The sequence below is a fragment of the Antechinus flavipes genome, chromosome 2 (assembly GCF_016432865.1).
Source record: "Antechinus flavipes isolate AdamAnt ecotype Samford, QLD, Australia chromosome 2, AdamAnt_v2, whole genome shotgun sequence".
Lineage (NCBI taxonomy): Eukaryota > Metazoa > Chordata > Mammalia > Dasyuromorphia > Dasyuridae > Antechinus > Antechinus flavipes.
The window spans coordinates 366,444,624-366,465,800 of record NC_067399.1 but is presented as its reverse complement, the minus strand read 5'-3'; the positions used below and the strand labels follow the sequence as shown (position 1 = coordinate 366,465,800).

At 33.9% G+C, this 21,177-nt stretch overlaps 1 protein-coding gene across 2 annotated transcripts in view; it reads right to left on the bottom strand.

Annotated features, from left to right (window-relative positions):
- Positions 1-21,177, bottom strand: part of LOC127549844 (solute carrier family 22 member 5-like) — a 67,117-nt gene that overhangs the window by 28,914 nt on the left and 17,026 nt on the right. For both annotated transcript variants that reach the window (XM_051978230.1, XM_051978229.1), the window contains exons 2-3: positions 13,745-13,848; positions 516-670 (exon numbers count right to left, since the gene is read on the bottom strand). In XM_051978230.1, coding sequence (XP_051834190.1) covers positions 516-670; positions 13,745-13,848 — 259 coding nt within the window. The remainder of the gene's footprint in view (positions 1-515; positions 671-13,744; positions 13,849-21,177) is intronic.

The window sequence follows — 21,177 nt, the reverse complement described above, 5'->3', positions numbered from 1 at the left end:
CTGATCACAACCTTCTTCTTGGAAAACAGTGCCCCTTGATTAATGCAATCCCAAAGATGAAACAACATTCATCTTCCACAGGTCATATTAAGTGCCAAGAAAACTGCTTTATTAGCTAGAGTTTTAGTACATCTCTGTTTTAAAAGGCTCAACAAGAAAAGAATGTAGATATCCAATTGCTTTTGAGATCAAGGCAGCAGTGGAGCTCAGAGGATTAGAAAACAACTCTAATTTTGGGTCTTCTGTTAACTCATGTTGGATAAAATAATTGTTGATTTCTGTTTTGCTTCTTTTTTTATTTCCAGCACTTAGTGCAGTGTCTGGCATATAGTAGACACTAAAAAAAGTGTCTACTTTATTGACCGAATTTTCCTGTTTGCAAACAGGATTCACTAAAGCCTCCTAGTCAGGAATGATCCCATAGGTGAGGGCACTAGGGATATTATGGGAAATATAAAAAATGGGATGAGAATGTGATATACAACAGGTACTTAGCTTAGCTGAGATTGTCATACCAAGAACAAAAGCAGCCACATAGTTAGATATCTGTCCCATGCCCACAAGGACAAATAGTACTGAGAACATCTCATAGCTTGTGGAGAAGACTTGTAGGAAACTAAATCCCGTCTGCATTCCCATCGTCACAAAGAGAACATTCTTCCGGCCAAACCTTAGAGAAAGAGAGAAAGTACATTGACAAGGGAATGACATGAGAACAACACACCTATAGAAAGAAAGTGGAGACTTTTTCTATGGGGATGAGGCCCTTCCTTAAAGACATGGGAAAGCAGAACTTGGAAGTAGAAATGCTAGGTGATCTGGTTTTACCACTCTCTGCTAATGGATGGGTGAGAAATTTCCCAAGCTTGGCCTTAGGTGACATTAGTGTTTTGAATGCAATTTCATACTAACTCATCCTAAACTTGCTTATAGTATATTAAAACCTGGAAGTATTTTTTCCACATAACTATTCTCTAACCACATCTGTTTTCTCTATTGTTGAAGTGTAAGACTTTATATTCATACATATTCAAAATCATCAAATTTTATATAGTCCATTGTTCTGACCTGCTGAGATCTTGTAGATCTTGTCTCTGTCATCCAGCATCTTAGCAATCTGTCCCTGATAGTTTTGTATCATCTAAAAAACGCATTGATTAAACCAGGAGATAGGGAGAGGTTGAATATTAAGAGAGAGAGGGCATTACTGAAGTTTCAATCTGCTGAAGAAGAAGGGAGAGAATAGGATCAAGGAAGGGTACATACTGAAGGGTTTGTCTTGGCAAAGATGAAGGGCTACCTCATTAGAGCTTGAAGCAAAGAGTAGGGGATGATGTCAAGGAGTTTTGAGATGAAAAGCCAAGAAGAGTTTTACAGTAAATGATTTGTTTTCTCAATGAAGTAAAGAGCTCTACTATGTCTGTGTATGTGAGAAAGGAGAAAAGAGGGAGGAGGGGGAAGAAGGAGAGAGGGGAAGAGGGAGAGAGAGGAAAAGGGAAAAGAAGAGATAGGAAAAGGAAAAAAAGAGAGAAGGAGAGGGAGAGAAAGAGAGAGAAAAAGAGGGAGGGGAAGAGGGAGAGAGAAGAAGAGAGAGAAAGAGGAAAAGAGAAAAGGAGGAAGAGGGAGAGGGACAGAGAGGGATAGAGGATGAAAATGGGGAAAGAGAGGAAGAGAGAGTGAAGAAAAGGGAAAAGGAAGGGGGAGAGAGAATGGGAAAGAGAAGAGAAAATATAGAAGGCTTGAGGAGGGTTTGGGAAGGGAAAAAGCATGGGTCAAATACTGTGCTAAGTGCTTTCATAAACATGATCTTATTTGATTCTCATAATAACCCTTTAAAGGTAGGTACTGAAATACATATTATATATTATTATATTCATTTTAATCTGAAGAAACTGAAGCAAATCAAAATTAAGTAACTTGCTTAGGGTCATATAGCTAGTACATGCCTGAGTCCAGATTGGAAATCAGATTTTCCTGACTCCGGGTCCAATACATTAGTCATTGTGCCATCAGCTGCCTCAACAAAAGCTTTTGTGGGAAATGAGAGAGGAAATCAATTAAGAAGAAATAAAAAGATTGCTTTGCTGTAGTGAGGATCCAGTTGAAATTAGATGACATGAATTTATAATGTTTGTGTGATTTCATCCAGTCTGGTTCAGCAGCATGAAAGTAGGAATAGAAGATGGATGACGGAAATATTTGACAAATAGGATTTGGCAAGAGAAAGATGGCCATAAGACAAAAGGGCAAATGATTTTAGAGTTGATAAAAAGTGTGAACTTGAACTAATTAACCAGAAGGTCAGGACTGGGAAGAAAAAAAGTGAAGATGGCCAGGGTAATGGCCTGATCAAGTATTGAGAGGTGGAAGGATCTAATTCCACAATGAGGAAAAGAATAGGTTTGGGAAAGTTAAGGCACAAGGAGAGGTGAAATGATAAAATGTCATGTATGTTCAGGTAGAAAAACGTAAGAGTTTTTGGTCGAAGTAGAACCCTTAGGCAGGGAATAGCAATCGAGGGTATAATGATACCCACATGTGGCTGAAGTGGAATAAAGGAGTAATGGGATTTAAGGAGACCAGAGAATGGGAATATTAGGGAGCATCAGCCTAGTTACTGAACTCCTCTAGGAGGGGAGGAGGAGATAGTATCTATTTTCCCCCTACATCATTTCTCATATCCAACCCTCTCTGCCACACAGCTGTTATTCTAGTGCACCATGTCACCTCATGCTTGGACTAATTTACAATAGCTTCCTAATCCTTCTCTCTGCTTCAAGTCTCTCCCTCTCTAATCCATCCACCATTCAGTTGCTGAATAATCTTAAGGCAAAGGCCCAAATTTGTCAATCCCCTGCTCAAAATCTTCAGGGGGGCAATTTGATTTCAGGATAAAATGCAAAGTCTTAAGGTTGGCATTTAAAATCTTCCACACCAGCCTCATTTCAAATCACTCTCCTTCACTACCTCATGTTCTAACTGAACAGCCTTACTGGTTCTTCTCTAAACTTGATATGCTATCTCTAAACTTGATAAACTTGATATTTTATCTCCATACTGTTTCAAATTTGATAAATTCATCCTTTATCCTTGCTGGTAATATTCTTCTCCTGACCTCTGTCTCTTAGAATTCCTAGCTTTTTCCTTCAAGGAAAAGTTTAAAGACTAGATCCTACTTTAAATCCCAACCACCAACCCATACACATGTTCCTTATTAATGCATTTACCTTTTCAAATTCCTTATCTGTGTATTTTTAATATTTCCCCTATAGAATACAAGCTCCTTGAAGGCAGGAGCTGTTTAGTTTCTTTGTATCACTGCTAGCACTGGAGGCGCTAAAACAGCTATCTTAAATTGAAGGCCTGGTGTGTTGCAAACCCAGACTGGTGGAAAGTAGTACCTACTTTGATGAGATGACAGTTACTGTGAAGAATTTGTAGCCATGGTGCTTGCTGTTCTCCTGCTAATCTTGTTTTCTCTCACTTCATATGAGTCATTCCAAATTTCCATATATTCTTTATATTTATAATTTTATGGCACCATAAGATCCATGAATTGCCTCATTCTCCAGGGATTAGATCTATAGGATGTTTCCAGTTTTTCCACTAATGTAAATAAAGAGGCCAAGAATTTTTTTTTTTATCTCTGGGTCCTTTTTAATGAAAGAAACATTTACAATAAAGTCTCAGTAAGAGCTTGGTCAAAGGGTATGATCAGTTTTAAGACTTATTGTAGATTTTATTCATCCTTTTCCCTTCTTCAATAATTTGTACATAAATCAATCTCCTGATTTCTGCTGTTATTCTAACTGCCTCACTTAGAATTGGAGAATTGGAGACTTGCCAATTCCTTGAGTATTTTGGAATGAAGTTCATTCATACTTTGTGACTTGAACACTGAAGGTAGCTAGGTGTTCCCTACCTATTTAGGGTTTCATTTTCCTGTCAGCTATTGTTCTGTTTTGGCTATTCTTGTCATTTTTATTATATTAGCCTGGGCTAATAGGCTAATGGGCTAATGGGCTAATAGGCAGCTGACTGCCCATAAAACAAATGTTTGTTCATTTACTATTATTTCTATAAAAAGTGTTTTATAGTTAGATTTTAGTTATAGATTATAATTACTGGTTGTTTCTTGGTAGACACCCCAAATTTTTGTAGCTTTTATGGTTATTTTGAATATATACTTGTCCAAATATCACATATTTTCATATTCTGTTTTCTATACCATTTACCTAGCTTGTTTTATGGATGAATCTATCCCATTCACACAAATAAGCTGAAGATTGTTTTCCTTAGTAGAAACAGAAGCATATTAAGAGTTGAATAGTTGTTATCCATCATCATTATCCCAACACTCCTAAATAGTAATCTTATCCCTTCTTTATTCTTTCTTGCCTCCAGTAAAGCTTTAAAAAAGCATTTTCACTTTTTAATATTCTTTTAACAGTTGTAATGCCTCTAACATTACATTCTTGCTCCTCTCTTCTGTATGTCTTTTAAAATCTGTTAGTCGCTAAATGTTATGAACACCTGCATTGGTTTCAGAATACCTATATATATTACACATACACACACGTATATATATATATATATATATTTCATCTTCTCTCCCTTTGCTCTAGGATACATATCATAGTATTTCAGCTTTCCCTTCCTTATCTATCATACCCTATAAAATAACATGGTCACTTTTTCCCAAAATTCTCATCCTTTCTAATACCATTTTCTCCTGCTAAGAATTATCTATAATTTGCCCTAATTATTTACCCTTTTCTAAATATCTATTTTATGTGCAATTATAATCTGTTCTTCCCATTAGTTCCTTTATTGAATAAAAATCCCCCAAAACTCACTCTGAAAAACACAAAACCCTCATTTGCATAGAACTGCAACATAAATTTCCACATTGGTGATGCTTGAAAATGAATGTCTCTCTTTATATTTTAAATTCATTACCTCTCTGACAGGAGGTAAATGGAATGTTTCATTTTCAAGTCTCAGGATTAATAGCTGTCATTGCACTGAATGAGTTCTAATATCTTTCAAAAGTTGTTTTTTTCCACAATTTTGTCATTATATAAATTGTTATTTTAGTTCTACTCATTTTACCATGCACCAATTCATAGAGGTCTTCCTTATTTCCTCAGAAACTATCCTTTTTTCATTTCTTATGGTACAATAATTTTCCAGTACATTCATATACCATAATTATTTTAGACTTTTCCCAATAGAAGGATAATCTCTTAGTTCCCAGTTCAAGGCTACTATAAAAAGAATGCTATGAATACTTTCGCATATGTAAGTCCTTTTCTATTTTCTTTGATTTTTTAAAAAAGCATAGAGTTTATGCTCTTTTACATGCAGAGTTTAATTACTTTTTTGGGCATAGTTCCAAATTACTTTTTAGAATGACTGGAACAACAGTATAAAAAGCAGTAAATGGAGTAGGCCTTTCCCCTTTCAACATTAGTCATTTTTTTTGGTCATGTTTCCATTTGGAGTTTATCTTGGAATATAGGATAAAGTTTTGATATAAATCTAATTTCTGTCAAGCTGTTGTCCAGTTTTCCTAATAGTTTTTGTTAAATGATAAGTCCTTACCCTAATAAATGGGTTTAAAAAACAATATGAACAATATGCTATTGTGTTCAATTACTTCTGTATGTTTATCTAATCCATTGATCAATCAGTAGAGCAACCAAATTGTTTTAATTAATATGGCTACACACTATAAACTGCGGATAATTCTTCTCGGCTTCTTTCCTATCTTTTTTCACTATTGCCTTTGAGATGACTGAATTTTTGTTTCTCCATATGAATTTTTCTGTTATTTTAACATGGCATTAAAAAAGGAAATTATTTTAGCTATTCTTGTTTTTATTATATTAGTCCAGCTGCCAATGAAACAAATGTTTGTCCATTTATTCTTATTTCTATAAAGAGTTTTAAAGATTTTAGTTATAGATTATAATTTCTGGTTGTTTCTTGGAAGACATCCAAATATTTTATAGTTTCTATGCTTCTTTTAAATATAAGATTTTCCAAATCTCATATATTTTCATATTGTTTTCTATACCATTTACCTATCTTCTATTTTATGGATGGATTCATCCATCCCATTCACACTCACAGTTATAACTGTTAAATATGTAATTTTTTTCATCCTGTCCTCTTGTATTGTCTCCTCTGTCTGTTCCTGTACTCCTCTTTACAAACAAGAAGGTGGTAAAAGAGAATGAGTTTGCCTACACTTGTGATGCATGTGTAAAACAGACAGGACTCTTCTCTTCCCCTGGTCCTGACCCTGATTCCAAGTTTATCTCTCTTTCTTCCTTCCTTCCTTTCCTTTTAATACCTCTTTCAAATTACTCTCTACAAAGTGAAAGGTTTTGCTTATGACTATTCACTTTCCTTCTTCATACACTCTTTTGTCATCCTCTCCCTTGCTCCTGTTCTTTCCTATTTCCCTTTTGAATTTAATGTTTTTCTGTACAGAAAGTCTCTTTGTGTATGGTATGTAATTGTTTTTGATCTTTATCTGGTTCAGATGAAATTGATGTTCATGTGATGCCTTCTCCACCATCTCTTCTTCCATGATTATATAATCTTCATCTTACGTACTTCTATTATGTGATAGTGACTTCCCTTCCTTTCCTTTTGGTTCTTCTCCAGAATAGTTTCTTATTCCTTTGATTTTTGTCTTTTTTTCCTGAAACCATCAAAACAGAAAAAAATTCCATCCATAGCCTTCTTTCCCTTTGACAATTCTTTATGATTCTTAAAGATAGATATTAGGGTTTGAGAAGCCATTTTTTTCTATTAATAGGCTAACAATTCTTTCCTACCTATTCCATATTTAACTAGAATATGTGTACTTTTCTGGGTTTTTCTTGGAGCCTGCATTTCTATTTCAAAATGTCTATTCATCTCTGTTTAGTCAGGAATTTTTTGAAATCTTCTATTTAATTAAAGGGCCATTTTCTTTTCTTCCTGAAGGATTATACATAGTTTTGATAGATAAATTAATCTTGATTGTATGTTTTTATCTTTTGCCTTTTGAAATTGTATATTCAAGTTTCTTCTTCCAAGTCTTATATGACCCTGACTGTCCCACCTTGATACTCAATTTCTTTCTTTCTGGATGCTTGTAGTATTTTTTCTTTGACCTGGGAGTTCTGGATTTTGATTATGATATTCCTAGAAATTTTTGTTTGGGAGTCTCTTATAGGAGACCAATAAATTTTTTTCAGGTTGCTTTCTGGTTCTGGGGAGTTTTCATTTTCAATTTCTTGAAAGTTGGTGTCCAGGCTATTTTTGACTATAGTTTTTAATTACTTTATCTGTTTTCCAGACAAGTTTTTAAAATATATATAATTTATTTGATTTTCCTTTTTCTCCAGTTTTTTTATTTTATTGTAACATTTCTTTTCTTATTTAATGGCAGTTTTCTATCTGGTCCATGTCCATTCTCAGGACCTTTATTTCTTGAGTGAGTTTTTCCACTATCTGTTCTAAGACAGCAGTTCTCATTTCCATTCGCTCTCCTTTGGCTAGTCTATTTTGTATCCCGTTTAATTTCTTCCAGCTATTTCATTAATTTTTGTAATTTTTTTCATCCTGGACATATTTTTTGAGGTTTGGTTTGTATTTTTTGTAGGATAGCTGTCTTCCTCAAAGGAAAGCCCTTCCTTGGGCATTTCTTAAAAAAAGGCATTTCCTCATAGCATCTGGAGTTTGCTTTGTTTGACCATCTCAATTTTCAATATCTAGGTAAGGGGTTCTGTATTTGGTCCAGGTCCTGCCACTGAATGGCATGGATATTCTTGGTGCTAAATATGGTATCCAAGACTAGGCATTTCCTTTAGTGATACTGGGGTTATTACATGACTCCTCTTGACCTAAGGGCTCTTTCTTGCCCCAAAGCACCAGGCCCTTCCTCTCTCCTCCCCCAATCAGGCTCTTTCTCTAAAAAAAAAAAAAAAAAAAAAAAAGGCAATTATTAAGCACTTCCTATGTGCCAGGCACTTTTACAAGTATTTTGGGTTTTTTTTAGATATTTAATAGATTTTATTTTGTTTTCCCTCCTCCAATCTTTTGATTGTATTGTAAATTTTGTCCCTTACTGAATTGTTTTCTATCTGGACCAGTTTAATTTTCAGGCATTTATTTCTTTGATCCTCACAACTCTTGAGAGGTAAGTACTATTATTATCTCCATTTTACAGATGACGAAATTGAGGCAGACAGAAGTTAAGTAACGTGTACAAGGTCACACAGATACTGTTTGAGGCTAGCTAGATTGGACTTAGATTCTCCTGACTCTGATTCTGGGGCTCTATTTAGTGTATCACCTTCATGCCTAGAGAACCTTCCTCCTGTTCCTCCTACTAAGAGCTAATGGAATACTTCAGGATTCTAAAGGTCCTTTTGTGTATTATTCCAGGCAGGGTAGAGGATCATAGAGGGTATTCTTATTTCTAATTAAATTGGAACATTTATAAGCCCCATGAGGTGTTAAGGAGAGTTGAAGGGGTATCTTTGTTTCTCCAATATCACCATTTTCTCAAAAGATGAGTTAAGAATTTCTTAGATGTTCTGATTTAGCAAACATGAGCTCAAGCAACCTACTATGCCACAAATTTATCCTGAATTTGTTTGGATGAGAAATCTGTCATCTACTTCCAACTATATTATTTTTATTTCTTCCTGCACTGATTCTCACTCAAATGTTCTGTACTATACTTCCTGAAGTTTCTCACATGGGAATATCTTCTTAATAATGTTATTTAATCTCATCTTTAATCTGAGTCATATTGCAATCAACATCACAACAAGTCTTAAAATATTCCCCAAATTACTATGATATTGACTATATTTTCTTGATTTATGCTCTCTAATTTATATTTTCACTTGTAATGTTTTGAGTATGTATTTAGTTTTGATTTTCTAAATTATAGCTTCTCTTTCCTACATGTTGTCCATTGTGAGTTATCAATCCTTTCCATTGTTAATTGTCTTCCTTAGGTATCTGGATGGGGCAAATGGATGTAAGTAAATTGTTTTTCCTTTCTCCATTTGAAGTCCTCCACATCAGATTCACAAATCTTTAAACAAATACATTTTAAAAATTAACTTTCAGCAGATACACTGGTCAAGATTCCATCATTCCTATACTTCAACCACAGTGCAGAAAACTGAATCTTATTCTCAAATGCCATCATCTCATTTTATTTCTCAAAGTTTTACTTTTTTCTTCCTTGGGAACCCTTACTTTTGATTGACACTAATGAGGAAAATAGAGTTTTAAAATTTTAAATTCTCCAGGCCCTCACCCATAGCTTTGTAATCTTCAAAGAAGGAAATAGAATTTTCTTCGTAAGTTCAGAAGATCTGGAATTCATGTGCACTTTGAGGCAAAATCATTATATTGCCTCCACCAGTTTCCCTTTAATGTGAGAGGATGAGATACTGAATGATGACAGCATAAAATTATATCTGTAATCCCTTTTTGGAGGATTTTGGTCACCAGAAATATTTTAGCAGCTAGAGAAATGACGATCCTCAAAATTATACTCTTTAGCTAAGACACTGCTTTGGGACTGCACCTCTACAGAATGGCCACTATACCTCCATAATTCTGTAAGGTTTTCATTACAACTGTTTTCAATAAAGAAGACAAATACTAGCAATGAGCTTCTGGTTGTGGTCAGGCTAGACTGCTGGAAACGACATAAAAGAATGAAAAGGAAACCTCAAGAAAGTCTTTAGGACTTCTCATTTGTCTTTCCTACTCCAAATTGATGAATAACTTCCATTTCCATGACATTTTTACAGTTTGTAAAGCATTTTCCTCATAACTTTATGAGGAAGTATAGATTTTACCCCATTTGACAGTTGAAATGACCCCATTTGTACCCTGAGGTACAAAGAAGTAATTTTGTAAGATTTACATAGTAGGAAATGGCAAACCAGGACTCAAAGCCAGAATTCCTAATTCCAACGTCAATTCCAGGGTCCTTTCTACTATTTAAAGCTTAACTAGCTCCCTTTCACAAACAAAAATGGTTGCCAAGGAATCTATTTCTGATCATGGAGTCTTTTTTAATCCAAATGGACACTCAGGAATTTGAGGTAGTCTTTTAGTAGTCCTGAAGAAATACCTCCTATTGTAAAATATTACCACTATCTTCTCAATCCTTGATTCATTTGTACCTTTTGTCCACATGACTCCACATATTAGATGCAACTCCTATAAAATACCACATAATCATATTTACTTATTCCTAGCATTTAGGCAAAGCCAGATTTTAAAAAAATCTACCCTAAGGAGCAGGGTTAATTTCTTCTGGCTAGAATATTAAGGACTTTAGACTGAACTGGCTAGAAAAAGCCTGAGAAAGAGTTAGATTAAAAACATTGTGGTTTTTATAAACTGAGTCTTTGTTCATTTGAAAGTTATATAGGATGACTTCCAGTTTTGTCTTCCACTTCACAGAGCAGGTAAAAAAGAAGTACCAAAAAAAGATCTAGAATGTCACCTGGAACCAGTCCAAAGTGGGCTAACATGACAGCTAATCTTGTAGGTTTTCCCCTTAGAATTGAAAGCCTGGGGACAGCATGGAAAAAGCAAAACTTTCTTAATTTCTGTCAAAAGAACAACATTTTCTTCTCTTAAACCCAATCTACCTAGCTAAACTGGTTTGCTTTTTATCTCTTTTCCCTTTCTTAGTCCTTCCTAGAGGAGAAATTCTAAGAAGCAAAAAAATATTGAAAAGCAAAAAAGAGAAAGTAGTCCAGGGAACCCACTGTCTTGGATAAACAATGCCTAATAATATCCAATTCTAAAGAGATAAACTTTTAAGCTTTGGAAAAATACATACATACCTACAACTTGTTTCAAGAAAATTCAACACTAAATATCAAACTATATCTTCTGTCCTTTTACTGTTCCATTAAAAAATATATAGAACATATATTTGTACATATATATATACACACACCCATATATAATAGATTCAAATCTCTGCCAATGTAGATTTAAATCATTCTTAAATTTGGGATCATTTATTTTGTAGAGAAAGAGCTTACATTTTGGCCTACTTACAAAGTGACTGCATGAACAAAGTGTTCATTCAAAATGATAATTAAACTTGCTGTACTTAAAGGTACTAGTCTGCCTTTTCCAACTGCTTTACTAACAACTTACAAGATATTCTAGAGAATTAGGATCAGCTAGAGCTAGAAGGACTTTAGAGATCATCTGGGTTGAAACACCTCATTTTACATAGGATGCTGGAGAAAGAGATGACACAGGTAGTTAGTAAATAGTAGTTCTGGGCTTTGGCAATTATTCTGCCATCAAATCTAGCACTCTTTTCCACAGTACATTTTCCACTCCTTAACTTATGAACTGGTTGTATTCTCAAAATTTGCAAGTTGCTTGGCATTTGGAATGTATTTTCCCGGAGAAACAGGGATCTAAGTGTTAGAATCCCAGGTCAGCCCATATAAATTTATTTAATCAAGAATCTAGTTAAAATATCAATATTGTTTTTGTGAGAAAATGCATTCCATGTGCAGATTCGGCTCGTGATGCTAGAAACAGCTTGTCATCCTAACCTTTTTTGCATCAAGGAGTCTAGTGATTGAAATGAAAACTATGCTCCTAGCCCTCTGCCTAGATACTTTGGGACCTTGATGTGATTGAAGCCAGGAAATCCATTGCCCATAGTCAGGAGGGAGTATCCTGTTGATTAATAACAGCCATTGGTATGGCTGAGATATGGGCATTCCATATTTTAGAAATTGTCACTGTCTTCAATTGTTATCTTCACTTAATCTTGTTTAAAGAAGATTGCACGAATTTTTCTTTCTTTACCTTTGCATGATGCCTTAAAAGAAGCCAATTCTAGTGAGAAACAAACATTAGCTTTCATAGCATTTTGGAATTGGAAGAAATCTCAGAAGTCATCTAAGTTAACCTAGAGAATACCTTCATTAGAAAAAACTCACAGCTTTCTCTTGTAACTCTCATCAATATAAAAATATTTATATAATTTCAACTAATCTTATCTTTGTTCCACAACCTACGGATGTTTTATTTCTAAGGAAAAATTTTTTTCTTTTTATGCTTCTTCCACAGAAAAGCAATCTCAAAGCCCAAAATAGTCAGTAGGAAAGTAATTGAAATGAATGATAGTAGAAGCATAATATATAGCCTTATCATCCTGATCCCTTTGATAACTTTATAGACTCTAAGATCTAGTTGTCCTTCAAGCAGAAGCCCTTCCTATAAAGAAGAGCTTTTCATATATTCATCCTGTAAGATCCAAAAATCCTTTACTCAGAAAGACTATGATTACTCAAAGCCATTATTCTCTAAATCTGATTTTTTTTTCCAGGTAAGGGCACCTAGAAAATTTGAAGAGAAGATCTGGGTGGGAAGATTTCATATAAGAGATGGCCTTTGGCCAATGACGTGAACCTTAAACTCAGGAACTGCTAAAATGAGCCCATTTTGCTCCTTTATAAATTATAATCAGGTCAGTTTCCTAAACTATTTTGTTAAGCAGAGAATGATGAAAAGCTAGAGCTCACCTGACTTTTTCATTCAATCGCTGAGACTATCTTGATTAGCATATCTTTAGACAGTTCTGGGACTTGAAAAGCCAAATGGGTTCCATCTGGTTCCTCCTTGATCCTTGCCTGACCTTTCTCCATCTTTCCCTAGTTCCTCTCCTTACTACCTAAATCTTGCCTCTATTCCCCTTAGCTATAAGAAGCTGTGTCCCCTAAAAGCAAACTGCTCATTTAGTGTGATTGCCTTGGCTTAGGCATTTTTGGACCCATGTAGCTAATCATGTAAAATAAAACAGCAAACCTTTGTAACTTATGATGGATGCCTATGATACAATTTCTTTGTGTCAATTGAACTATTATGCTCTCTCAAATCTATTTCACTCCTGGTACTTTTATTTCCACTTCACAATACTACTTTATGGCAAATACTAAAGAGGTACAAGAAACATAATGGAGGTAAAATGTCTCTAGCACTAATCAGTATTATACCAATTATCCAATCTCTGACTACAAGTGACATCTCTTATAAATAGGACCTACTCATTTGTCAGTTAGATATATGCTGTGAGAATGCAGAGGTTGCAATATAAGCAAGGTTCTGACGTCGCTTGAAGATAGAGGGTTTTGTTTCATTTTATCTATATCGGTAATCTTCTCTCTTTATTCCCCCTACCCTCACTGATCTCACAAATTCCTAGAAGAAAGTGAAGGAATAAAAATCAGGCACAGATATTTTGGGAGTATACAAACAAAAGAAAATGCTGCTTGTCTACTGGGTTTTATAAACAAACCCTTTGAATAGTTCAGGCCTTACACATTTTGATTTTCATTAACTTCCTGAGGTTAGATATCTATCCAGCTTTACAGTGGAACTTGCTAGCAAAAACAAAGCTAGACTTTAAAAATAGAACTCTCAGGCCTAAGGAAGCAACTCAACATACTCCTTCTATCTTTGTCATTTGAGTCTCGGTTGAAAATGTTTCTTATCATGGGAAAATGAAGAAAAGATGCTTAGAGTGGAGTCTATGGGAGAGGTTAAGGACTTCTTCACTGGAAGCAGACTATACAAGTCCTGCTGTTTGATAGTACTTCACACTGAGCACAACTGAGCAGCAAAGAGAGATAGCTAATTGCTTCAGAGCTGGTAGATAGATATACTTTACTTGTCTGAGAGCTGTCCTGAAATAAAGGATCCGACAAGCACACCCACAAAAAATAAGGAGGTAGTTAATGGAGCTTTCCAGTCATCCTCACAGACCAGGTCCCACTGTAAAAAAAACAAAGGAAGACTTCACTTTGACAGTTTATCAAAATCATCTTGGTACATTCTATTAAGAGGCACCCCATTATCCCCCTTGTTTCAGACATTTAGTGAGGATTCCAGTCCCCATGTCTTCAAACATATATGCAAATGTGCATGCAGCTGGCTGCTATATGTTTTATGTCTGTATGTCATTAGGGAAGATAAAGATAAGTGAGAAGAGGAAGAAGTGGGAAATTCTTAGGGTACTTGATGTCATATTCAATCCAATATGCTCAGTAACTAAACAGTTCCAAGACATATTTCACATGGATATATGATGTGGAATTAGAAAAACCCCAGTACATTGGGATTTTTTTTTTTTTCAAAAGACACAGTACTAAGACATTCTTGGGAACAGTAGTCAGTGTTCTCCTGCCCACTCTCCCTCTTCTTTTGTATATTGGCTTAGCAATGAGCCTTCAGGAGAACAAACAAATACAAGCAAAGAAAACCAGTACTTGCACCTCCCAGGACAAAGGGCTACTTTTTGGTTGGAGAACAGTTTTCCTCTCTGACAAAATCAGACAAAAGTCATCCTCTTCCCCCCCAATCCCTGTCTTGAAACAAAGTACAAAACAGTCTTCCTTTGACCTTTCAGAAAAGGGCTAAATTTCTAGTTCTTAGGGCATTCATTAAATAGCCCAGCTTCAGAGATAGGGATCAGCACATGCCCTATATCCATCTGAAGTTCTTAACAGGGAGTACTGCCAATTCCCAACAAGCAACTGAAAAAAAAAGTCTACCACAGAAAGCACTAAGCAACCTAAGAAGGAACTAGTCTTGAACACTCTGCTGGGTGCCAAGATGGTTGAGTGAAGCTCCTGTCTCTGGAGCCAGGTTTGTTTTTTTCCTCATCTCCATCCCTAGTCTTATTTTCTTCCATCTTCCCTAGCCCGCCCTCTCTTTCTATCTTGCAGACCTCTAAAACCCTCTCAGGGTTTCTAGTTCCCTAAAGTAAGTGACGCTGTTTGGGTATAGCTAGGGGACTTCTAAGCCTCTTCTTTTTGTTCTTCAGTAGTTCTTCTGTAATCATATTTGGAATTTTCTCTGCCAAGATACTGAAGTAGTTTTCTATTTTCTTTCCCAGCTGATGGAGCAACTCAGGCAAATGGAGTTAAGTGATTTGTCCAGGTCATACAGCTAGTAAGTGTCTGAGGTCACACTTGAATTCAGGTTTTCCTGATCCAAGACTCAGCAATTTATCAAGTGAGCCACCTTGCTGCCCCTAGACCTGTCTTTAGACACAAACTCAACACTCAAAAGAATTAGTCTATGTTCTCAACATTTAATGTAGAAACCTCTAGATAGACTTTAACTACAGTTATTATCATTAGTGATTTCAAAAGCTTAGAGACTTATCACAGTCTCGGTCAGCAAATAACCTTATGGTGACGTGTTCCCTAAGCATACCTTATATCCCAACCTGGACTATCAAAAGTAGTACAAAACATTTACAACAACATTTATACTTTTCAAATTGAGCTTTTGAGGCATCAAACTCTCCAGTCTTAGCCTTGACCCTATAAGGAAAATTTTGGGCAGAATAAAAAGACTAACAACAGTATGGTGAGAAAGATAAGCAATGGCTTCTTCCATTGCATCTTTTTGTCTGATTTCTGAGTCAGTTGGTGGGGGCTCCACAGCTACAGAACACCTCTACAGCTCAGAGTCAATTAGGAGATACTCAGGGTTCTATTAGGAGGTGAGAAGTAAGCTTGATCATTGCTATTCATAATTTGTAATTCTCTCTTTGCAAAGTGACTGTTCATTTTCTTTGGCCATTATCTACTGAGAAATGATTCTGATTCTTATAAATTTGAATCAGTTCCTTATATTTCTGGTAAATGAGACCCTTATCAGAGAAACTTGCTTGACTTCCCATTTTAGATGCATTATTTTTTTGTGTGCACTAACTTCAATTTTATATAGTCAAAGTTGTCTGTTTTGTCTTCTGTAATTTTCCCTATTCCTTGTCTGACCATAAATTCTTTTTTTACCCATAGATCTAAAAGATTATAATTTCCTTCCTTCTTTAATTTATGGTGTTACTCTTTGTCTAACTTATGTATCCATTTGTATCTTCTCTTTAGCTACTTTTTATGACTTCATTAATGACTTGAAGAGGGAGATATGCTTCTTCTAAAATTAGTTCAAATTGTCTATTTATTGTTTTGTTAATTTGGACAACAGACAAACACATAATGTTTTTTGGGGGAAGAATGAGGCAACTGAGGTTAAAAGACTGGTCCAGAGTCACATAGCTAATCAAAAGTCAAGAATCTGAGACCAGATTTTGATTCAGCTTGTCCAGGGCTGTACAGAAGTCTGTGCCACCTCATTGCCCTCAATAATTTACATTTTTGCAAATACCTATCTACACACAGCTAAATTTAATATCACCTGATTTTATAATATTACTTAATTACAGCCATCACATTTTGTTCCTCTTGGGAAATTTGTGTTCCTCCCTTTCCATCTATCTCTTTCCCTCCTTTTAAAAATTTACATTAGTCATTGATTTGTTAATTTTAATGGTCTTTAAAAAAACTTGCTAAAAATTAGCAAATTTAGCAAACTTGTAGGATATAAAATGAACCCACATAAATCATCAGCATTTCTATAAGTTACCACCAGAGTCCAGTAGCAAGAGATAGAGAAATCCCAATTAAAATAACTGTAGATAATATAAAATATTTGGGAGTCTACCTACCAAGACAAAGACAGGAATTATGTGAACACAACTATAAAACTTTGTGTATTTTACACAAAGTTAGATCTAAACAATTAGAGAAATATCAAATGCTCATGGGTAGGCTGAGCTAATATAATAAAAATGACAATTCTACCTAAAATTAATCTACTTATTCAGTGGCATACCAATCAAACTGTCAAGAAATTACTTTATAGAACTAGAAAAATAATAACAAAATTCATATGGAAGAACAAAAGGTCAAGAATTTTAAGGGAAGTAATGAAAAAAAAATGCAAAGGAAGGTGGCCTAGCCTACCAGAAGTAAAATTATATTATAAAGCAGCAGTCATCAAAACCATCTGGTACTGGCTAAGAAACAGAGTAGTGGGTCAGTGGAATAGATTAGGTTCACAAGAGACAATTGTCAATGATTATAGTAATCTAGTGTTTAATAAACTCAAAGACTCCAGCTTCTGGAAAGACAACTCATTATTTGACAAAAATTTCTGAGAAAATTGGGAAATACTATGTCAGAAACAAGGCACTGACCAATATCTAATACCCTATTTAGACATAATGGGTGATACTATAAGTAAATAAGTAAAGCAAGGGTTAGTCTATGGGTCAGATATGTGGAGAAGGGAAGAATTTATGGCCAAAGAAGAACTAGAGAACATTATGAAATGCAAAATGGAAAATTTTGATTTCATTAAATTAAAAAAGTTTTGTACAAACAAAAACAATTCAGCCAATATTAAAAGGAAGCAAATAACTAGGAAAAAAATTATATCCAATGTTTTTGATAAAGGCCTCATTTCTAAAATATAGAGATAAATGACTCAAATTTCTAAGAATACAGGCCATTTGCCAATACCTGATAAATGGTCAAAGGATATGAAGACAATTTTCAGAAGATTAAATTAAAGCCATTTCTAATCATATGAAAATATTTTCAAAACTACTAGTGATTAGAGGAATGCAAATTGATTAGAGGCACCACTTCATACCTCTTAGATTGGCTAAGATGACTGGAAATAATAATGATAAATGTTAGAGGGAATGTGAGAAAGCTGGAACACTAATGCATTGTTAGTGGGATTGTGAACTGATTCAACCATTCTAGAAAGCAATTCAGAACTTTGCTCAAAGAGCTATCAAATTTTGCATATCTTTGATGCAGCTATGTCTCACTGGGTCTATACTCCAAAGAGATCATAAAGCAGGGAAAAGGATCCACATGTGCAAAAATGTTTGTAGCAGTCTTTTCTGTAGTAGCAAGGAACTGAAAAATGAGTGAATGCCCATCATCTGAAGAATGGCTGAATAAATTATGGTATATGAATGTAATGGAATATTATTGTTCTATAAGAAATTATGAGCAGACTGATTTCAGAAAAGCCTAGAAAGAGTTACATGAGCTGATGATAAGTAAAGTGAGTAGAACCAAGAGAACATTATACACAGCAACAAAAAAACCATATGATGATCAACTGTTATGGGCTTGACTCTTTTCAACAATAATGTGATTCAAGGCAATTCTTATAGACTTGTGATAGAAAGAATCATCCATATTCAGATAGAGAACAGCGGAGACTGAATATGGATCAAAGCATAGTATTTTCACCTTTTTTATTGTTGTTTGTTTGCTTGTTTTTTCTTTCACTTTTTGGTCTGATTTTTCTTTTTAATTTTATATTGAAATTTTTTATTTGTTTATTAATATTTTGATTACTTTTTCTTTTCTACTTTCCTTTAAGGTTTATTCCTGTTCCCCCCCCCCAATGTCATTAACATGCACATATTTCATTTTTTATAAACTTAACCCTAAGTCGCCTTGACACAAATCCAAAAGTGAATCTTCACTTATAACTAAGAAAACCAGTTAAGCAAAAACAATCATTACTAACAAAACATTCCGTTCTGCTCACAGAAAAGAGGTGGGCAAGGGAATTGTTAAGGCAGACTTTTATATTTGATCAGATTTCACTGTATTAAGGTTTATGCTTGTTTTCTTTGTCACAAAAGAGTTCAGTCTGGAAGGGGGAAAATTCTTTTTATAGAAATGAGTGACAAATGCAAAATACATGAAAATAACCCCATATTTAATAATGTATGAGACATTCTGTCTTGGTAGCCTTCTACTTCTGTCAAAAGCCCATGGTTATATTCTATGATCTGTTCTTTGGAATTATCATGACTTAAAAAAATTATTCTGTTTGACTTTCCTTTACTGATCTTTTCATTTACATTGGTTTACTAACTGTACATATTGTTCCCATGATACTATTTACTGTCATCAATTAATGTCTTCTCATGTTGTTCTGCATTTTATATTCATAATTTGTTTATTAATATTTTGATTACTTTTTCTTTTCCTACTTTCCTTTAAGGTTTATTCCTGTTTTCCCCCCAATGTCATTAACATGCACATGTTTCATTTTTCTCTCATTAGGAAAGGATTAGGATCGTGATTAGGAACTTAAAATGGTAGCAAAACAAAGTTAAAATGCTCTGCAGCAAAAATGAGTCAACATCTTCACTTCAATTACAATATTGACATAAAATGATCTGAATCAAGTAATTCAATATCTTACTGAAAGGCAACAAATTCCCTTTGAATAGACTACACAGTCATTTATTGTTTCTTAAATTTTAATAAACTAGGATTGAACTAAAAAAAAGCAAATTGGAATTAACAGATGTCTGGAGAAAATAAAATGGAAAAAAGTAAGGAATATAATTTTTTAAAGTTTAATTTCTTTCATAAAAACAGTTACATATGCAAAAATGACAAATAGAAAATGACAAATAGAATGAGCAAATAGAAAATGATATAACATTTACATACTATTTCAGAAATAATTTAGCAAAATTAGAATTAAGTAAGACTATAATTACAAAAGGAAATGAACAAAATTTGAAGATTAAACTATAAATACCACAAATCAAAATCTTTAAAATATGGCCAAATTTGTTCTCAAATAATGTTCTCTTGGTTCTGCTCATTTTACACTTCATTACGTCATGCAAGTCTTTCTAAATTTTTTTCTAAAAATCAATCCGCTCGTCTTTTCTTACAGCAGAGTAGTATTCCATCACAATCATATACTACAATTTGTTTAAATATTTAGCCATTCCCTAATGGACATTTGCTCAATTTACCTTTTTTTAGTTTTTTTTAATTAAAAAAATTTTTTTTGCCACCACAGAGAGAGTTGCTATAAACATTGTATAATATATATGTACTTTTCCCTTTCCTTGATCACCTAGGAGAATAGACCTAGTAGCAGTATTGCAGGGTCAAAGGGTATACACAATTTGATACTGTTTTACAAAAAATTCCAGATTGCTCTCCAAAATGGTTGTTTTAACAGCAATAATATCCCTATTTTTCTACATCTCTTCCAATATTTATTATTTACCTTTCTATCACTTTAGCCAATGTAATAGGTCTTAAAATTGTTTTAATTTTCATTTTAAATTAATAAATGATTTAGATCATTTTTTCCATGTAGTTTTGATTTCTTCTTTGAAAAACTTCCTGTTCATATACTTTGGACCATATATATATCAACTTGGGAATTCTTATAAATTTGACAAAGTTCTCTATATATTTGAGATGTGAGATCTTTACCTGAGAAACTGTCTATAAAAATTTCTCCCATTTTCTGCTTTTCTTCTTGGCTATATTGGTTTTATTTGTATAAAACCTTCTGAATTCAATGTAACCAAAGTTATCCATTGTACATCTCACAAAACTTGTTTATCCATAAATCTGATAAGGTAATATGAGGCAAAAGGTATACTTCTAGCTATTTTATACTGTAGTTATTTTAAATGGGGTATCTCTTACTAATTCATACAAGGCTTTGCTGGTGATACATAGAAATGCTGATAATTTATGTGGGTTTATTTTGTATCTTGCTACTTTGCTAAAATTATTCATTGGTTCAACTAAGATTTAGTTAAAACTCTAATATTTTTCAAGTATATCATCATATTACCTCATTTCCAATTCTGATTCCTTCAATTTCTTTTTCTTTTCTTATTGCTACTGCTAGCATTTCAAATAAAAGATTGAATAATATTGGTAATAATGGATGTCTTTGATACCCATTCCTGATATTATTGGAAAGACTTCTAGTTTATTCTCATTATAAATAATGCTTCTTATCATTTTAAGGAGAAATCCACTTACACCTATACTTTCAAGTGTTTTTAATAGGCATGAGTACTGCATTTTGTCAAAAGTTTTTACTGAATCTATTGATATAATCATATGATTGTTACTTTTGTCTTTGATGTAATCAATTATGTTAATAAATTTCCTTATGTTAAACCATCCCTGTATTCCTATGTAAAATCCACTTGATCAGCATGTATAATCTTTGTGAAATATTACTGCAGTTTCCTGGATAGTATTTTATTTAGGATTTTTGCATCTATATTCCTTAATGCTATTGGTATATAATTTTCTTTTTTGTTTTTGCTCTTCCTGGTTTAGATATCAGCACCATATTTGTTTTATAAAAGAAGTTTGGTAGAATTCCTTCTTTGTCTGTTATTCCAAATAACTAATTTAATATTAAAATTAGTTGATC